The sequence below is a fragment of the Corythoichthys intestinalis genome, chromosome 6 (assembly GCF_030265065.1).
Source record: "Corythoichthys intestinalis isolate RoL2023-P3 chromosome 6, ASM3026506v1, whole genome shotgun sequence".
In the NCBI taxonomy this organism is placed as follows: domain Eukaryota; kingdom Metazoa; phylum Chordata; class Actinopteri; order Syngnathiformes; family Syngnathidae; genus Corythoichthys; species Corythoichthys intestinalis.
Window position 1 is genome coordinate 31,970,431 of NC_080400.1, and position 21,014 is coordinate 31,991,444.

General features: G+C 41.4%; 1 protein-coding gene across 3 annotated transcripts in view; it reads left to right on the top strand.

Annotated features, from left to right (window-relative positions):
• The first annotated feature begins 1,285 nt into the window (after positions 1–1,285).
• The window catches only part of LOC130917628 (bridge-like lipid transfer protein family member 2), a 41,914-nt gene continuing 22,185 nt past the window's right edge, over positions 1,286–21,014 (top strand). Inside the window, exons 1-25 of one of the 3 annotated variants that reach the window (XM_057839227.1) lie at positions 1,286–1,431; positions 1,818–1,930; positions 2,012–2,138; positions 2,253–2,302; positions 2,471–2,615; positions 2,789–2,907; positions 2,976–3,042; positions 3,110–3,299; positions 10,470–10,593; positions 10,658–10,782; positions 10,868–10,935; positions 11,138–11,274; positions 11,390–11,544; positions 13,661–13,854; positions 13,921–14,206; positions 14,273–14,478; positions 14,925–15,963; positions 16,357–16,548; positions 16,629–16,831; positions 17,091–17,209; positions 17,729–17,952; positions 18,018–18,208; positions 20,175–20,274; positions 20,406–20,605; positions 20,686–20,983. In XM_057839227.1, coding sequence (XP_057695210.1) covers positions 1,860–1,930; positions 2,012–2,138; positions 2,253–2,302; positions 2,471–2,615; positions 2,789–2,907; positions 2,976–3,042; positions 3,110–3,299; positions 10,470–10,593; positions 10,658–10,782; positions 10,868–10,935; positions 11,138–11,274; positions 11,390–11,544; positions 13,661–13,854; positions 13,921–14,206; positions 14,273–14,478; positions 14,925–15,963; positions 16,357–16,548; positions 16,629–16,831; positions 17,091–17,209; positions 17,729–17,952; positions 18,018–18,208; positions 20,175–20,274; positions 20,406–20,605; positions 20,686–20,983 — 4,630 coding nt within the window. In that variant the 5' untranslated portion in view covers positions 1,286–1,431; positions 1,818–1,859. The remainder of the gene's footprint in view (positions 1,432–1,817; positions 1,931–2,011; positions 2,139–2,252; positions 2,303–2,470; positions 2,616–2,788; positions 2,908–2,975; positions 3,043–3,109; positions 3,300–10,469; positions 10,594–10,657; positions 10,783–10,867; positions 10,936–11,137; positions 11,275–11,389; positions 11,545–13,660; positions 13,855–13,920; positions 14,207–14,272; positions 14,479–14,924; positions 15,964–16,356; positions 16,549–16,628; positions 16,832–17,090; positions 17,210–17,728; positions 17,953–18,017; positions 18,209–20,174; positions 20,275–20,405; positions 20,606–20,685; positions 20,984–21,014) is intronic. The other 2 variants (XM_057839229.1, XM_057839228.1) reach the window with 2 other exon arrangements.

Sequence of the window (21,014 nt, forward strand, 5' to 3'; positions counted from 1 at the left end):
CAAAAAAAGAAAAGAGAAGGGTGGCGCGGAGAAGGTTAGGGAGAAAAAAATTAAAGAAACTGGAAAGCGAAGCATTAAAATGTCATATGTTGACAAATATTTTCGCAAGCAGCAGTCTGGCTGCAACGGCCGCGTCGGGTAACAAGTCAACAGCCCAGCCCCGGCGATGGTGAGAGGGGGAGCCGCTCTGACGTGCAGCCGCCGCCGGTGCAGGGAGAGAGAAAAGAAGAGGGAGGGTGTAACGATTAGCTGGAGGAAGTTCCCCAGACAAGCGCAGGGCAAGTAAAAAGGGACGAAGAGGGTCACTTGCTCGGTATACTTGCAATTGTTATCCACCAGGTAGGTACATTTTAAATGAAATAAATGACAATTAAAGGGTTAGTGCCAGCTAGTCCGTTTGCAATCGTGTCAAGTTACAGTATGCTAGTCCTACTATCACTCTCCTAAGGAAAAATATTTTAGCTGTAAAACAACATATGCACACGCAGCAGCAATATTAATTCAGAAGAAACATAACAAAATATTAATAAAATGAATGGTTTTACTTTAAAGATTAGTTCGTTAAATTGATATGATATATATTTTTCATCATGTATATATCGTTTTGTTTCCTGGTTAGTACTTTCCAATGAAGGTTATGTATCCAGGATTTGTCTTGAAAATTTTATTGTATTTTCATTGAAATTTATTATTTGTATGGCAAGATTAATTATGGCAGGGGTCTCCAAACCGGTCCTCAAGGGCCGCTGTGGGGCCTGGTTTTTGTTTCAACCGATCGAGTACCGACAGTTTAACCAATGAAGTTTCCGCTAAAACAAGCAGCACCTGACTGCAATCAACTGATTACACTTGTAAGAGTCCAGATTGGTGCATAGGTGTTGTCTTGTTTTGTTGGAATGAAATCCTGCGCCCGCTGCGGCCCTATGTGGAATAGTTTGGAGACCACTGAATTATGGCATAAACAATGAAATGAAATCATTTTATAGACAGAGATATATAGAGATATATTGTAATCGATTGGATACATAAAATTTGCTTTGAAAAATACATTCTTTCATTTGTTTTTTCAGGTTGATCATAGAGCTAGTACAGAAAATGAACCCAACTCCAGTTCAGCCTTGCAATACTTTGAGCGCCCCAAGTCAGACAGTCACAGTCTAGACACATTTTCTTCATTTTCTCTCAAAGTGAACGAAATTGCCGCATTTTACAATGAAATGTAAAAAAAATAAATAAATAAAAAGTCTCCCGGGGGGGGGGCATGCCCCCGGACCCCCTAGGGGGTCTGTGTTTCCCTTCGTATAGCGATTCTTGTGGGCTGGGCTGAGTCAAAGTCCAGGGCTGCTTTTTAGTCCCAGTCCGCCCCTGGCTGTCACCGCTGTACATTGCAGTGCTACGGAGGCTCAGAACACTACAAACATGCCAGGCTAGGTGAGTCTAATAAGCCTTAACCGGGTAAAATAAAGACACCCTCTACTCGGAGTAAAAGTTCAACCTCTCCCCCGGTTGAAACGAATAGTCGTAGCTTTAGCATTAGCCTGCTAGCAGAGATTTGCATCTGATTTTTTTTCTGTGTTGATGACGCGGCGCTAGAGTTTTGTTGTAACTAAACTTTTAAATTTCCATACTTACTATCATTAACGTTACCTTTTCACGTGCCAATTGGTAGTATGTTTTCGCGAGGTGTTAGCGCGATGCTAACTTAATGTTGAACTGTTGTAATAGGTGTGTACACACTGTCAATCATTATCTACTGTCAGAAGCTGGTCGAGTGGTTTAATCAGTGTCTCTGAATACAGCCTCTCCTTCCTTGACAGATGCTGAAAAAATAGCTCCATGTCCACACAATTTGGGACATCATGTCTCTTTTGCTCATTTCCTTCCTCACAATCCTGCTTCTTGCCATTGTGTTGTCATGCATCATATTCCGGTAGGTGTACTTAAATTGAAAAGCATCCAGCTTTGGGATGTCATGGTTGTAATTGTGTGTTATTTCCTATTCTCTCTTAAGATGGCTAGTCAACACCCTGGCAGTGCGACTCGCCCAGACAGCGCTGAATGCAGACTTGAAGATCAAATCAGTGGGACTGTTCTCCATCCGAGGAGTCAGTATCCAATTTCACCCGCTGCACACTGTGGTAAGCGACACTCTAACGACATGGTACCCAACTGGAGCCACTCCCGAGTCCGTTAAAGACAACTACAGGGTAAATCTGCTCAATGTGGCTGTAACAGTAACTTATTCATGACAGGAAATTGACCGAATATGGATTTCAAGCAAACTTCTGAACAAAGATTTACCGTGAGTAAACCTAATCAGCGTTTTGTTTGAACATATTGACTGAAAGCTGTGGTTTCTTAGTGTGTTTTGATACGAGGTTGATTGCCAAATAGAAATTAACAGAATTTCAATGCACCATTCTTAATTCAACATAATCCACTTTTGAGTCCGTGTTTGGGCCTTTTTTAGGAGATACCTTGCATTGTGTGTGGGCGAAACGAGAGTTCGCTTTGACTTGCAAGTACCTCTTGGAGCACTGACAAAGAGGACAAGCCATGGGGAGAAAACAGAGAAAATTTCCACTAGAGCCACAAGACTTCGCTTCCTATCCCAAGTATTAAATATTTCAGTTAAGCTCCTTAGTAGAGAGCAACTTGTGTGAAGGCTTGAAAACCTTAACAGTTAGGTGCATCACAAAGTAAAAATTCTTACGGATACCTGTAACTTTTTGTGAATTCTATTTATTGTAAGTGAACAATGCAACTCATTTGGAAAACTTCTCCGCAGTTGCTATCATTCCACATCAGCTCAGTCAACGTGATGGTCCTGAACATGGCGCTGTCCGAGTCATTGTGGCACATGAACGTTACGTGCATCACGTTGCTGCTGGATCACCACAATAAGAGGTGACTAACCGCTACCAAGTTCCATAAATTTATTCAATTTCCGTTTGTAATCAAACACGCCCTTAAAGTTGCAGGCTAGCGTGGGACTTCTCGGTGGGACAACTAAGCAGCAAAGTTCTAAAAAGCAGCCAGCTGGTGAGTTTCTCAAGTTGGAGTGAATTCTAACTCGTTCGTGTGCCTGACCATAGCGTCCATTTTGTAGGACATTTGTCTGGCCGAGGTGGCATTCAGCCTGGTATTGTCGGGCGACGTGAGCCTCCCTGAGATGAAGCCTGGCTCCTTGTCGCTGCGTGTCAGGACGCTGATGGCCGAGCTGCACGAGGGCCTCTTCCTCTACCCCATCCCGGTGACATCAAGGACAACTCAAGATCTGCCTGATGAGCAAATGCAAGGTTATTCATTAGTTATTCCTATAGTTAGGGTCTCTCTAAGAGGGAGTCTGCTATCTTCAAAGGGTTCAATGCTAAAATGGGTGGGGTAGAGAGGCATCATAAGTTCAAGGATACAAGGTGGATTTCCAATTGCAGACCCTTCTAAAAAAATTAGTATATTGTGATAAAGTTCATTATTTTTTGTAATGTACTGATAAACATTAGACTTTCATATATTTTAGATTCATTACACGCAACTGAAGTAGTTCAGGCCTTTGATTGTTTTAATATTGATGATTTTGGCAAAAAAGTCAAGAAAACCCAATAATCCCTATCTCAAAAAATTAGCATATCATGAAAAGGTACTCTAAAGCAGCTACTAACCTAATCATCTGAATCAACGAATTAACGCAAAACACCTGCGAAAGATTCCTGAGGCTTTTAAAAACTCCCAGCCTGGTTCATTACTCAAAACAACAATCATGGGCAAGACTGCCGACCTGACTGCTGTCCAGAAGGCCATCATTGACACCCTCAAGCAAGAGGCTAAGACAGAGAAAGAATTTTTTTGAGCGAATAGGCTGTTCCCAGAGTGCTGTATCAAGGCAACTCAGTGGGAACTCTTTGGGAAGGAAAAAGTGTGGTAAGAAATGCTGCACAACCAGAAGAGGTGACCGCACCCTGAGAAAGATTGTGGAGAAGGGCCGATTCCAGACCTTGGGGGACCTGCAGAAACAGTGGACTGAGTCTGGAGTAGAAACATCCAGAGCCACCGTGCACAGGCGTGAGCTGGAAATGAGCTACAGGTGCCAAATTCCCCAGGTCAAGCCACTTTTGAACCTAAAACAACGGCAGAAGCGCCTGACCTGGGCCACAGAGAAGCAGCACTGGACTGTTGCTCTGTGGTCCAAAGTACTTTTTTCAGATGAAAGCAAATTTTGCATGTCATTCGGAAATCAAGGTGCCAGAGTTTGGAGGAAGACTGGGGAGAAGGAAATGCCAAAATACCTGAAGTCCAGTGTCAAGTACCCACAGTCAGTGATGGTCTGGGGTGCCATATCAGCTGCTGGTGTTGGTCTACTGTGTTTAATCAAGGGCAGGGTCAATGCAGCTAGCTATCAGGAGATTATGGAGCGCTTCATGCTTCCATCTGCTGAAAAACTTTATGGAGATGAAGATTTCATTTTTCAGCACCTGCTCACAGTGCCAAAACCACTGGTAATGGTTTACTGACCATGGCATTACCGTGCTCAATTGGCCTGCCAACTCTCCTGACCTGAATCCCATCGAAAATCTGTGGGATATTGTGAAGAGGAAGTTGAGAGACACCAGACCCAACACTGTGGATAAGCTTAAGGCCGCTATCGAAGCATCCTGGGCCTCCATAACACCTCAGCAGTGCCACAGGCTGATTGCCTCCATGCCACGCCGCATTGAAGCAGTCATTTCTGCAAAAGGATCCCCGACCAAGTATTGAGTGCATAGCTGATATAATTAATTGAAGGTTGACTTTTTTTTGTATTAAAAAAACACTTTTTGTATTGGTCGGATGAAATATGCTAATTTATTGAGATGGGGATTTTTGTCTTGACTTTTTTGCCAAAATCATCAATATTAAAACAATAAAAGGCTTGAACTACTTCAGTTGTGTGTAATGAATTTAAAATGTATGAAAGTCTAATGTTTATCAGTACATTACAGAAAATAATGAACTTTATCACAATATATTAATTTTTTTAGAAGGACCTGTACATTGTTGTTGGTCTTGCATAATCACCAAAGTAAGGGATTAAACAAACTGGGAACCCGTTTGTGTCTTTAGTTAGATTTTTATACCGGTTAAAATTCAAATTTGCATGCTGATTCCAAAATTGCAGTCAGTTTTTTTTTTCTAGCACCACAACTTGCCCTCCAGATAAGCAGTATTTCCCCGATTTTACAGTGAGGAGCAGAAGTGTTTGCACCCCTTGTGATATTGCAAGTTCATCCAGTTAGAAAATAGGTAGAAGTCTAAAATTTCAACCATACATGCATTTCTACTCATGGAGACATAATCTGAACAAATCCAGAAATCACATTTTATGATTTTTTAAAAATAATGTATTTGTAATTTACTGAGGTCCATAAATATTTGTACCGCTGAACAACAATAATTATGACACTCCAAAGAGTTGTCAGTCTACCGTAAAAAAGTCCACCTTTACCCCATGAGTAACCACCCATCCACCACCCGTTTGAGCTCAGTATTGTCTCATGTGCTCCCCGCAGTCAGTCATAATCCAACTGCTACCTTGGGCAAGACCAGAGAGCTTTCGAAAGACACCAGAGAAAAAAATTGTTCAGCTCCACCAAGCTGGAAAAGGCTATGGGACAATTGGAAAGCAGCTTGATGGGAATAAATCAACAGTTGCAGCAATTGTTAGAAAATGGAAAAGGCTAAACATGACTGATAATCTACTTCGGACTGGGGCTCCATGTAAAAACTCTACTCGTGGGCCATCACTTATAATGAGAAAAGTGACTGCTCAGCCTAGAACTGCATGGCAGGAGCTTGTTAATGACCTGAAGAGAGCTGTCAGTAGAACACTTGAGTGCAATAGTTTAAAATAGTGATGCACGATAATGCATTTTTCAACCGATACCGATAACCGATAATTTCCTCCTCATTCCAACCGATAACCGATAATGTCAAGCCGATAATTCTATTAAAATATTTCTGTAAAATTTTAAAGTATACACAAAAGAAAATATTACTGTGCAAAAATATAATTTGTTGCTCTTTTTTTCAACATAAAGTATGAACAAGTCGTCAATTCAAACATCTAAATAATGACAGATTGTCTGACATTGTGTAATGGTAAACCTTTGGCAACAATTACTTACAGAGTAAATACCTAAGTTGCACAAAAATGTGTTTAAAAGTAAGCCATTCCTAACATATATAACATTAATCCGCTGCAAAACACACCTCCTTAAAACTAGTCAGTTTTAAGTGTAAATCTATTGGCAATAAGTGAAATTATCTGCCATCGCTTCAAGTGTATTTCTCTCAGATTTCTTGGAAGAAAAATAGCTAGCTGAAAATAATCTTAACAGCCTTGTTTTAAGCAATACATTATTATACTTAATCCTAAAAAAAAAAAAAAAAACTTGAAGAAGGAAAGATTTTGAATAATATTTGTGGCTACAGAATATTGATTTAAGAATTTGATTATCTACTTTGACTGTAATTGAGCAGAGAAATAAGTTAAATAATTTGAAAAGTGATTGCTAATGTTATATGCTTTGTTGCACACTGTGAAAATGATTACCTCAAAAGAGCGAGATGTCATGTACCCATTCTGCAGCGCTTTGTTTACATTTGCGGCTTTCACGACATTTGCGTTACAGCAGCTAAACTGCTACACGGCAGTACTATTTGGACGGAGTTGGAGCTCGCATCCGCGTGCGTGTTGTTTTGTGCCTGAGTTTTATTAAGCCGAAAATAAAGGCAGCGTTACAAAGTCATCTGACCGCTCGTCATTTCACATTCTGAATGCATTACTGACTGGCTGGCTTCGTTTTCTCCATGTTTAAATTATCTTATAACCACTGTGCCGTCATGATAAGCTTGCTTACCGGACATCACTTTTTCATGAAGAATGGTGGTCGTATAAACTGCATTATTTCTTTTATCCAGGGCTGTGGTTCTCGGGTCATTAAGGTAAAAAAAAAAAAAACTGTGTCCTGTCTCGGCGGCGGCGGCAGCTACGTTCGTACCGGATAATCCGCCCGCCCCGGCCGGTTCGCCGCGGCGTATTCGGGTCCTGGCTCTGCTCGCACGCCGTGGGGGAACGCTCGAGAAACCAGGGTGTTCGCCGGAGGTCCAGAGGCCGGGGAACCGTGCTCGGCCCGCCCCGCCTATGGCGAGGCGGTGGCGGCCTGCCGGACTGACCAGAGCGGCGGGCTCCGTCGGAAGACGGCTACTTGCCGACTATCGGTCTCCAGTAGTGCCGGTGTTTAGCCTTAGATGCGAATTTACCACCCGCCTTGGGCTGCATTCCCAAACAGCCCGACTCTGTATCGTCACAAGCCCTGTAGTGTTTACAATAGCTTTAGCATTCCTGCTAGCAGCAGCCTCGTATTTGTTCCAAAATTCTTTGTGATGCAGTTTTAAATGGCTGCTGGGTTAGTGGTTTTGAATGAGGACGCGTTCTTTCTGCCTCGTGGAACTTCTACGGTACATGTTTCGCAGATGGCGAGAGCGTCGTTTTTTTTAGTAACAACCGCCATAATATTCAACTACTGTACTTCTTGTCTTGTAACTCCGCCTCCTTAACCCCTCCTCCCTCAGGGGCTTCAGAGAGGGGAGGGGTTGAGGAGGCGGCGTGCTGAATTCTTCGGTTGCGCACATTTGGAGGCAAAATCAAGTACAGTGGTACCTCTACATACGAAGTTAATCCGTTCCAGGAGCTTGTTTGTAAGTCGAAATGGTCGTATGTCGAACAGGATTTTCCCATAGGAATACATTATAATTCCATTAATTCGTTCCACAGCCCAAAAACCTGCACTAAATCCTTAAAAAATACTGCTGGTACTATTACAAATGGCAATTACATATAGCAAAACAAATAAATAATAAATAAAAATCGGATTAATAATATAATAATAATAATAATTCCTGTAATAGTGTAACGAAACGGGTTCTAATAAGGCGGACGTTTTTTTCTGTACCTGAAGGCACCGCGGCGCTGACGTGACAAAGAGGGAGGGGAGCGGGTGAAAGTTTACTTTCGCTTTCAATGCTTCCTTGAGAACATCGTCAATTGCGGCAGACAGCAGGCGTTTTGTGTTGAATAAGTTGTGAAAGAAATGATGAAAACGTGGCGAAGCTGGCGATTTCTCTGGAGATGTTACCACAATAAGAATTGTCAGCTTAACTTATAAAGACTGGCGAACGATGGTCGGAGGAGGACAGTGGAGATGTATTGTTGAGCCATTTCACAGATGCCCACCCTACGCTCATATTTTTCTGTCATTTGCATCTTCATTTAGAAGGTAAGCGTCAACTTTTTCCTTGTTTCACCACCTGTACCAACCTTTTCTGAAACCTGTGTTGATTTGTCACACAAGAAAATCCGCCATGCATTCGTCTGCGGTGCTGCCATTGTCGTCGTATTTCGAGCATGTCGTCGGATGTAGAAACAAATGGCGAGTCAAATTTTACGTCGGATGTCGAAAAGTTCGTGTGTCGAAGCGATCGTATGTAGAGGTACCACTGTATATAATTATCGGATTGCATTATCGGTTGAATTTTTTTATTATCTGGATTATCTGTGTGACGTCATAATTGCCATTATCGGCCGATAATTATCGGTGACCGATATTATCGTGTATCTTTAGTTTAAAATCATGCATTCCTCAGAACAGACATGTCCAAAGTCCGGCCCGGGGGCCAAATGCGGCCCCCGGTCAAATTTCATCTGGCCCCCAGCCTCTGTCATAAAATCAATTACGTCTTGCCCGCACACAGACTGAATGACTTGGTCAGCAGTGCTGCTACCAGCATATGAAGTAGCTTACATTCTAAATGCTGCTCCTCATTTACCCACTAAAAGGCAGCAGCACTCTAAGCAACATTACCCCGTGTGACCCTTCCAATTTTCTAAAATGGCGACAATCAACAAAAAAAAAGAAAGTTGACTGCGACAGCCGACGCTTCAAGGATAGGTGGAAATTGGACTGTTTCTTCACTAAACTACGCAACAACTCGGTCTGCCTCATTTGCAAAGAGACGGTAGCTGTTTTTAAAAAGTTCAATGTGGGCGATAATACCAAACAAGACACGCTGACATGTACGACAAGATTATACGCAGCGAGAAATTGAAGCAACTTGCACCTAGTTTAATTTCACAGCAGCAGTATTTCACAAGAGCCCGATAGTCAAAAGAGAACGCCACAAAGGCTAGTTGCGAGATTGTTGAAATTATTAATTGAAAAAAATAATAAAGCAAATGTGACACACAGAATGGCTTGCTAAAATTTGCTTAAATATATTGTTCTACGTAAAGGACGTCAGCCAAGGTCGGCCCCCCACATTTTTACCACACCAAATCTGGCCCCCTTTGCAAAAAGTTTGGACACCCCTGCCTCAGAAGGTTCTCCAGTTGTAGCCAGTACATGTGAAGGCCCGTCTGAAGTTTGCCAGGGACCATCTGAACGATGCAAAGGGGTCATTGGAGAAAGTCAAGTGGTCAGATAAGACCAAAGTAGAAGTTTTTTGTCCAAACTTTACTCGTGTGTGGAGGAAAAAGAAGGATGAATACAATGATACAATACCAAGACCACCATCCCTACTTTGAGGTATGGGGGTAGAAACCTCATGCTTTGGGGCTGCTTTTCAGCAGAGGGGACAGGACTACTGTACCGTATAAAGCAGAGGATGAATGATGAAATGTATCGTCAGATTTTGAGCGACTTGAAGATGAGTCTTGGCTGGATCTTCCAACATGACAAGGATCTGAAGCACACAGCCAAGTTGATCAAGGAGTGGCTGCATAAAAAGTATATCAACGTTCTGGAGTGGCCTAGCCAGTCTCCAGACGTCAATCTAATAGAAAATCTTTGGATGGAGCTGAAACTTCGTGTTTCTCAACGACAGCCCCGAAACATGACAGATCTAGAGAAGATTTGTGTGGATGAATGGGCCAAAATCCCTGTTTCCATATGTGAAAACCTGGTGAAGAACTACAGAAAGCGTCTGACCTCTGTAATTGCAAAGAAAGGCTTCTGCACTAAATATTACCACAGATTTTCTCCGGGGTACAAATACTTATGATCCCCAGTATATTACAAATAATTGAAAAATCATACAATGTGAGTTCTGGATTTTTTTCTTAGATTATGTCTCTATCAGTGGAAATGCATCCATGAATGAAATTTCAGACCTCTACATATTTTCTAAGTAGGCGAACTTGAAAAATCACAAAGGGTTTAAATACTTCTGCTCCTCACTGTATTGTTAGAAGATTTAAAGCGATAGTACTCAAGCTGACTACTTCAGAAACAACTATGTGTGTATCATAGCTTTTTGTTCTGTTTATTTCTATTTTGCAACATTGTGGTTGTTATGAATAACTGGCTATGAAACTGATTGGGTTCTTAATGAGAAACTACTTAGTTTTTTTTTTTTGTTTTGTTTTTTTTTTTAAGATTGCCTGGACCCCGAATTCATTCAAACAGAAGCCGTGGAGAAGCTGCATGAGCTCGTTCCGTGCAATGCCAATGTGGAGTTTGACAACACAAATGTGACTTTGTCAATGCACAGCCAGAAAAGGTGAGTCACACATTTTGTATTCCGGAATCCGGTATTCTTGACTATCTCTTTCCACTTGCGCTAGACATTTGAACTGGACGCTGAAGTCTTTAAAAGTTTGCTACGCTCGAGACAGTGAACAGCTTCCATTGAAGAGTTTCACCCCCGAGCTGAGCTTTCCCCAGAGCGGCCTGGAGCTCCTTCTGGAGGGTCAGTGCACAGCTAGGCATCACGTGCAGTCCATAGACAACAACAAGTAACTTTTATTGTATTTTATTTTTTTTTTTCGTGACAGATGGACTTCTTCTGTCACAAAGCCGGCAAAGAATTGTCTGTGTAAACACGCTCAAGACATCTTTGCAGGCAAGGAAGCTTTTATTTTTTGTTTAAGGTATATATACTGTACGTTAGAGGTTGGAATCTTTTGGCACCTAATGATTACGATCCCCCCGAATTTTGTGAATCGTTCTCTAATCTTCCGCGGCCGAATCGCGAATAATCTCAGAATTGGAAATTTCGCACGCCTCTACTGTACGTAGAACGATGCAACTGTTTTTCGTTTTAGGTCACATCCATGGACATATCTGGTTCCCTTGCCATCAATACTTGCATCGTCCACTATCGGCACCAGGAGTTCTCCCACTGGTTCAATTTGCTGCCATGGGGACAGTTGATGCACAGGAAGGCATCACGTCGAAAAAGGTCGGTGCCAAAAGCCAAGGAAATGCGACAAATTATGTTTTTTCTCCACTGTGATGATGACCCATCATTTTTTTTGTGTTTTATCCACATCCGTATCATTGTCTATTGTGCGTAGTCCATTCGATATTTTGCCCACCCTCCTCTTCCTCAGGCGCTTACCCCACCTGAATGCACCTGTGATGATGATGTGCTCAGTGTCCAACCTTAATGTGTCGGTGCAGCTTGGAGACACCACGCCTTTCACCCTCGGCTTCCTCTCCGCCAACGCCGGTAGGACATTGATTTGACTGTAACACAAAAAAGGGAGAGTCGTTCGACTATATGTTGTTTGACTGGCGAGCAGTCCAGGGTGTAGTCTTGCCTTTTGCGTAAAGTAATCTGAGAGGGGCTTCAAGCCCCTTGCAACACCAAACATAATACCGTAATTTCCCGAATATAACGCGCACTTTTTTTTCCCAAAAATCAACTTGTAAAATCATGGTGCGCATTATAAACGGGTACATGGATGGAGACAGAAATATATATATTACATGTATGTATGTGTATATATATATATATATATATATATATATATAAACCTTTTTTTTTTTTTTTTTTTGACACGGCCACGTTGTGTTGAAGAAACGTATGCGGCGACCCGTTGCCGACCATTACGGTACGTGACGTCACCATTTTGTTTCGGTAATACTTCACTCTAATCGGCAGAATGATTTCGTCTGTGTTAAATTCTGCTTTTTTCACTCTTCATAAAGCACAGAATTTAGTTTCTTGAACTCATTTGAGTCGACGTTTATTGCAGCTCTGCAACTCGGACCATAACAAACGTAAGCACACAGACTTCCTGTGTCCGTCAACTATATCTGTGTCTCGGGAAACTCAAACCCAAATAACAATAGTTCCTATTGTTACTGTCGTGTTGACAGCGATGAGCTCTCACGGATTTCCGAAATACGTTCTCACTTTCATTTTACCGTATCAATCCATGGAAGAAACATTGATTCATCATGATGAAACGAGTAAGTTATGCAGCAGCCTTTAAAAGAAAAGTCACATCTGTTTTGTTTTCTCCTAGATTCTGGTAAGTTTTAGAAGTTGTCAAAGCATATTATTACCGTAAATATTGACAGTTTATGGTAATGTTTTGAACTACCAATGTGCTATGCTTGTGCTGTGTTTCACCAGTCAGTAAAATGACATTTCTGTATCTGTACACAAGCTCTGTTTTGTTGTATTCTTCTATTTATTGGTGCTAAAATTAAGGTGCGCCTTATAAATGGGTACAATAATTTTCCCTAGATTTTACAAGTAACTTTGGGGTGCGCATTATACACGGGTGCGCCTTATATTCGGGAAATTACGGTAAGCAGTGTTGAAAATTGATGGACGCTTATGGAGGTAGATTTGTGTCTTTATTATTCAATCAAAAAAGAAGTTGCTTCAATCAAATAAAAAGTTGCTTCAATCAAAATATATATTTTCAATCGAAGAAAAAGTCACTTCAATAAAAAAAATGTGTTTGAATGCAAAAATAAATTTGAAAACTATTTTTCTTTGATTGAAATTTTTTTTTTTTTATTTTAAGTCAAGTTTTTTCTGATTGAAACAACATTTTTGATTGAAGTCATGTAATTTTGCGTTTGGACCACATTTTGGCTAGGACATTTGTGTCTTTATTATTCAATCAAAAAATAAGTTGCTTCAAACAAAAAAATATATATTTTCAAAAGAAAAATCACTTCAATCAAAACTTTAAAAAATTCAATCGAAGAAAAAAAGGTTTGAATGTGAAAAAATATTTGAGACTAAGAAATTCGCATTTGAACATTTTATTTTTCATTCAAACTGTTTTCTTTGATTGAAGCAATCCTTTTTGTGTTTGAGCCATATTATGGGTAGGACATTTGTGTCTAAATCATTCAATCGCAAAAAAGTTGCTTTAATCAAAAAACTATTTTTAATCAAAGAAAAAAATCATAGATATTAAATGTGAAGGTTCACTTACTTAATTTCCCCCCTTCTGTCATTGTTTGCATACTATCTTCATTAAAATATGAGAACCTATAAATGTTTGTGTGGTTTTAGTTAAAGCAGACACTGTTAATTCATCTGTGTGATCTTGGCAACGATCAGATCACATTTGATGGTGCTTTTATGCAGAAATGTGAGAAATTCCAAAAGGTTCAGATACTTTTTCATACCAATGTAACTATATTTTACTTAGTACTTTTTGTTTAAAAAGGGTGAAAACAGCCACATGCAGCTCTGGAGCAGCAGATTTGGCACTGAAAGATTTAATGCTTTATGTATTTAAAAAATAATAAATTTAGATTTAGACAAAGATTCTGTCATTCTTACAGTGATATTTTTCTGTGGTTTTTGTTTGCAGAACTGCAGCATCTTCTGGACTTAAAGATGACTCAAAACAGCCCAGAGTCTCGAAACGTACACCAGCGGGCCTCGTTAAACCTCGACAGCTTCTGGTGGCGAGTGGGCCAGGGCTCTCATATCCAGCAAGCCCCTCACCCTCCTGGCAAACACGTTTGGGGTGAAGCGCTCATTCTAGACTCCCTCAGTCTTCAGGTAAGAAAAAAATCAAGAAAATGAAGTTTATCGAAGTGAATTAATCATAACCACCTGTCAATCAAGGGGAGTTGTAATCGAGCCAGTAGCGAGTTGAATGGCAGCCCTCCGTCTCTGAGTGTGGAGTCCAGTCTAAAGGGACTCCAAGTGGAGCTGTCGGAGGCCTGTGCACTGTGTTTGTCTCGTCTTCTTACTGTCATTTACAATCTGGGTCAAGTGAAGCTGTCAGATGATCCCACACTGCCTCCCCCTACTTCCACCTTGCTGCAACCCACCTCAACCGTGCCTCTGCTTTACAAATTGGACATCCACTTGCAGGATGTTAATGTTTTTACAGTTTCTAACTTAGCAGGTAGATATTTCAACATTCTTAAACTTGTGTTTTCTCAGTAATCAAGTGTATTTACTGTCCATTTAGGAGCTCTGTCTTTGCGGATGGATACAGTTGGAGTAATGTGCTCGGCCGAGAGCTCCCGGGTGTCGTTGCAGGGCGTTTGCTTGTATGCCATCAAGATGCTCACGGAGAACACAGAGACGTGCTGCCCTGCCTCTCAGATTGCCAAGCCCCTAGTCAGGCTTACTGCTATGGTGCTTTGTTACTACAGCAGCACCAACACGCTGCAGGTAGCCTATTATCAAACAGAGTAAAATGTTCTGTTAAGCTAAACTTGTCAAGGAATTAATTTCCTTTAATACAGTTAAAATGATAATTAACTTATTGGTTAGCATTGATCAGTTTAACTTTCTTGTCCCCTAAGAAGGGGAAACGTATCTTACAGCAGGTAATCATACAGATAACACAACAACAGATAAATCATACACATAAAATAACACAGACTACAATTTAAAAATGCTATAGACTGCTTAGCATCTAGGTGCAAGAATTGTGCAAATTTAGCAACCTAATCACGCTTGGTAAGAAGGAGTTTAGGCCTACTATGGTACTATATTTTAATGTTGCCCAAAGTAGTGATACACGAGAGCCTCATCCATCCTCGGGGTAAAAGGTTTAAGATCCTTAAAAGCACACAATTGTACATGCAAGTGTTAACAAGTCCTTCTCCTTTCAGGTTCAGTGTGAAAATGATCTGGCTGTGATATGGACGCCCCCAGATCATATGTTTTCATATCAGCACATGACAGAAGCGCTGGAGTGCTGGCATCTTCTCTGCAGCAAACGAAGAGAAGGGTGCATGATTGGACCGGTTGAAGGTGATCAAAAAAGCTTGAGTCTGCTGTTGGAACTGGGCGGCACTAGCGTAACGGTTCACGTAGGGGAGCACAATTATATCCTCCTCCATGCCGAAGCGCTTTCCCTCTCCAAGCACGCCGGCTCAGTCCATGCGCGCTCGCCCTCCCTGGCATTCAATTTCGACGGCCATGATATCATCTCCTTTAATGGTTTGGACTTGGAGACACATAATGAGCTGCCGGAGATGCAGTTGCACAGGAACAGCTTCCCCTCTTTCACCATGCCTCACAACCGTGTCTGGGTTTTCACCTGCCCGCTCCTCTCTGTGGAGTTCCCGTACCTGTACAACTTCTCCGAAACCTTTGACAGAGCTATTAGCGTGCAAAAATGGTTGAAGACCCTGCATCTCCTGCCTGGCCCACTCTTGTCTGTCGAGCAGCGCCCACCGCCGGATCTTGTTTTCAAAATCAGCCAGTTCTCCTTCATCTTCCTGGACGACGTGTTTGAGATCAAACTGCGAGACAACTATGAGCTGATGAAGGACGAAAGCAAGGAGAGCGCTAAGCGTCTGCAGCTACTAGACAAGAAGGTGGCTGACCTACGTAAGCAGCACGGTGAGCTTCTCCCCGCCAGGAAGATTGAAGAACTGTACAGCTCACTGGAGAAGAAACATATCGAGATCTACATCCAGCGCTCGCGACGCCTCTACGCCAACACCCCAATGAGAAAGTCGCTGCTGACGTGGACCATGTCTGAACTAGAGCTGGTTGTCCTGGCTGATCAATCGCTTCACGGACCTGAGCGGGTCAGAGAGCAGCTGAGGGATATCGACAAGATCAGCCCGTTCCCCAGAGAGGGCCTTCCATTGGTTGTCCAGTGGTGCCGTGCTGTCAACTTCAAACTTGCTTCATTTTTGGGTTAGTTTCCAGAGGGGGAAAAGTATTCACACTTTGTACTTTAATAGCAAAGACGGTTAGTTTTTTTTTTTAAAGTAGAAGTACTGATTTAACTTCTGTACTTAAATCATTCACAGCCATTGATGGTGGTAGACATCAAATCTATTTTAACTGGGATGGCTGCCATTGAATGATCATGTTTTAGTGCCATTGAGGACAATAGACATACTCTTACTACCATTATCATTAAAGCCATTAGAACAGTAGTGAGGTTGTTGATGTCTTTCCTTAGTTTGAATGTTTTAAGTAGTACAGTAATATGTCACTATGGTCAATGTGAAAACGGTTCTTTATTTCGAGCAGCTCTGATTCGTCAATGGCAGGCAATGACTTAACAATTTTTTGTTTCTCCAGTGAGAATTCGGGACTACCCGCGCTATCTTTTCGAGATCCGCGATTGGTCATTGTCAGGACGCCTGATTGGGACAGAGCAAGATGGACAAGCAAGGGCACGCCGAAAAGAAACCGTTCTACTTGGTCCGCCGTGGGGGGATGTGATGGTACACAGGAATATTCCTCCCCTCAAGTTCTACTATGACTTTAAATGTGAGTTCTTGTATTCATCCCCTATATGTTCGAGATAAGCGACTGAATTTATTTCTTTTATCACTATCATCACTCTTCAGCTAACATTGGCCTCTATACCATTGTTTGGGGGCCGTGTTGGGACCCGGCGTGGACTCAGATCGGCCAGTCTGTTGACCTGCTCACCAAACAGACGTCTGACCCTTCGCCACTGCTCGCCTGGTGGGACAAAAGTCGCCTATTGCTACATGGACACTGGGTAATGGACATTGACCAGGCCAATCTGCATCAACTTGCCACAGAGGTAAAACTGAAGAAGTAACAACACATTACACATACAAATACAATTTTACAGGTATGTTAAAAAAATGATTAATTATCCTTATTAAAGTTTGAGAGATCAAGGACACAACTGAAGTAAGTCTAAAATTGCTTTCCGTCACTTATAAATCCGTAACATCATTGCTTTTCCTGAGAAACGGGATCATAATTTAGGAGGTTTAACAAAGTGACTTTCCTATAGTTGTCTCATTCACTCATATCAGAATTTTGCATTGGTACAGGACCCTTACAACACTACAGAGAACTTGCACTGGGAATGGAGCAAGCTCAACTTTGACTGGAACCCTGGCCAGTTTGTTTTTAAAGGAGATTTGAATGTCAACGTCAGGACAGCATCAAAGTGAGTATTTTTAGTTTAAATTAATCTCAATTTAAATGGGATGTGTTAGACATTTTTCATAATTTTAAATAATTCCTGAATGTCTTAATAAAAGTTATGTCATTCTGTCTTCTAAATAAATTCACATGCCTAAAAGTAGTCTGACATCTTTGTTAATAAAAGAAAAACATTTTTTATAAATATTTATATAAATAAATTGAAAATATTCATAAAAATTAACCAAGGAAATACAGACATTGCTTAGATTTTTCTACTCGCCTAAATTATTTTTAAAAACTCATGAATGTAAATATAAATTATAAGTCAATAAGCAAATAAAAAAGGTTCATTCGTCCATCATCGTCAATGGCACTGAAATAGTTAATATTCTGTTACAAACTCCACAGCCGTAGATTCAAGTATGTGCACATCACGTGCTAACTTGGGTAACACTTAGCAAATACTGTATCCAACAACACTGAAACAATTAGCAATTGCCTTAAACATGATCCATAAGATCACTTTTTGTCTCCATATTAGATATGACGACATCTGCTTTCTGCACCTGCCCAATTTGTGCATGACCCTCGACATGCAGTGGCTCTGCCATGGCAACCCTCACGATCACCATGCCGTCACACTCTGCTCTGCCGAGAACATTGCGGACGTGACCTCAGGACAGCCTCACGACTCCTACAGAGCATTCCGCTCGGAGAATCTCAACCTTTCAATCACCATGGACCTTAACCAGCATAGCGGTCCAGGTGAGTATGCATCAGACTTGAGTGGCATTTTAACATTAATTTTACATTTTGGTCACATTTTCCAGAATCAAGCCAGCCAAGAATCTTGCTGTACAGCAGTACTTTACGCTGGATGCAGAATTTTTGGGCCACTTGGACCAGTGTGTCACGCCCCATATGTAGAGGAAAGCTCTTTCACAGCCTCAGGCCGGTCCGTAAGAAGCTGGGTCAACATTACAAGCAGATGTCCTACACAGCTGCTTTCCCACAACTACAAGTACATGCTCTCTCACCGTATAGCGTTATTTTCAATTAGCCCTTGCATGCGCCAGTTGCATATTTTTTTTCCCATAAATGTTTTTATTACGTTCATATACAGTGGGGAGAACAAGTATTTGATACACTGCCAATGGGAAAACCCATTGGCAGTGTATCAAATACACTGGGAAAACCAATTGGCGGTGTATCAAATACTTGTTCTCCCCACTGTAGGTCAGGGGTCTCAAACTTAATTTAAATATATATATATATATTAATTGGCAGTTAATTTATTAATCAATTAGTTGTTGCAGTCTTACTGGAGAATTTACTTTTTAATCACGTGCATGAAAATAGTTGGGTGCATTTAGTGAGCAATTCTTATATTTTGTCTTGTGTCTTGTTACATTTCTATAACTCCGTCATTGCCATTGACAGTGATGCACATCTAATCCATTTTGACCAGGCAGGCTGGTACTGAATGAAAGCAAAAGCAGATGTAGCAGCTCGACACTAGATAAGAAATACATTAAAATTAAATGCAAAAAAACTGATACAATAGTATGAAAAAGTATCTGAACCTTTTGGAATTTCTCACTTTCCTCCATAAAATCACCATCAAATGTGATTTGATCTTTGTCAAAATCACACAGATGAAAAAACAGTCTGCTTTAACTGAAACCACCTAAACATTTATAGGTTTTCTTATTTTAATGAGTATAGTATGCAAACAATGACAGAAGGGGGAAGAATAAGTAAGTGAACCATCACATTTAATATTTTGTGTGAACCCCCTTGCAATAACTTCAACCAGACGCTTCCTTTAGTTACAGATCAATCTTGCAAATCGATCAGGAGTAATCTTGGCCCATTCTGTGCTGTTTTGCGAACATTAAACGAGCAACAATGGTTTTTTTTAGACAGCAGTGACTTCCTTTGTGGAGTCCTCCCATGAACACCATTCTTTGCCATAGTTTTACATATAGTTGATGTGTGCACAGAGATATTCATAAAGATATCATTATGAAGTCTATGATTGGACTGTGCCAGTCATTTCTGTAAGTCTTTAGCAGACACTCTAGGGTTCTTTTTTACCTCTCTGAGTATTCTGCCGGAACGCTTGGCGTCATCTTTGGTAGACGGCCACTCTTAGGGAGAGAAGCAACAGGGCTAAACTCTCTCCATTTGTAGACAACTTTTCTGACTCTCGATTGATGAACATCCAGACTTTTAGAGATGGTTTGTATCCTTTCCCATCTTTATACAAATCAACAATCCTTGATCGCAGGTCTTCAGACAGCTCTTTTGACCGAGCCATGATGCACATCAGACAATGTTTCTCATCAAGACATTTCTTATCCGGAGTGTGTTTTATAATGGGCAGGGCAGCTTTAAACCACTCATCAGTGATTGACTTAAAATGTTTGGTATAAAGTGGTTTCAACTAAGTCTCCTTAGGCAGATGCTTCACTTACTTACGCCCCCCCCCCCCACCCCTTCTGTCATTGTTTGCTATCCTTATTAAAATATGAAAGCCTATAAATGTTTGGGTGGTTTTAGCTGAAGCAGACACTGTATTTTCATCTGTGTGATTTTGACAAAGATCAGATCACAGTTGATTGTGATTTTATGCAGAAATGTGAAAAATTCCAAAATATTCAGATACTTTTTCATACCACTGTATTTGTTTTTCCATTTTGTGTTCTATTTAACTGTAAAATTATGTGTTTAAAAATGTAAGGAATAAAAACATTCAGCAATGGATGTCAAATCTGTTTGAACTGTGGGGTCTGGCAACGAATGATTGCTGCCAAACCTCCTGGTTCAATTGGATTGGATGTCCATCGCCGTCAATGGCACTGAAAGCGTTAAGACCCAGTCATTACATTGAAAAAACAGGTTTAAAAAAAATCAGTTAGAAGAAAGCAGTATTCACAGTTAGCACCCTTGTTGACAGAATCCTTTTTCCCTGCGTTGTTCTTCAGGTCCACTATTGGGCGTCCTTTGCCCAGCAAAGAGGTATCCAAGTGGAGTGTAATAAAGGCCATGTCTTCACTCGAGGGGCTCAGAGACTAATTCCGCAGGGTATTTTAAATTACAGTGTGCTGTATCCTTGAGCATACTGTATAGCACAAATAGAATCTTCGACTCGTGCATTCACGTATATGGTACTGCACCGCTAACATATTTTTTCTCTCCTCTTCGTGGTGAAACAGCTGGCACCGTGATGAGGAGGTTGATCTCCGAATGGAATGTGACTCAGATGGTGAGTGAACTGTCGCAGGTGACTGTTCACCTGATGGCCTCCACGTGGGATGAGACTGCCGACCACCAGATCAATGCTCAAGTGAACAAGACCCACCTGCTCAGCTTGTCCTCACTGAGCTACCAGCGTCAGAGCAATCGCGTGGAAGAGGTGACATACATCTACAAGCTACAATGAAGCCTGCAAAGTGTGTTTTCCTTTTTCTTTGTAACATATTTTTTTCCTGGCAGGACATAAACTCAAAGGACGAGACCAACGCCACGTACACTCACAAGCTGTGCCTGGTGGACCTGCGCGCCTCCTGGACCACCACCAACAGGAACATTGCATTCGGGCTGTACGACGGTTACAAAAAGGCCTCAGTTCTGAAGAGAAACCTCTCCACTGAGGCGCTGAAGGGCCTCCGCATCGACACGCAGCTGCAGGCTAAGAAGCTGAAACGCTCGCCTTCAACATACTCCCCCACAATTGCCCCTGCCACACCGGTTATGCCCACCCTCAGTCGAGCGGAGAAAACTTCTCATGAGGGTGAGCACTGCGCTCATTTAAAAACTAGTAC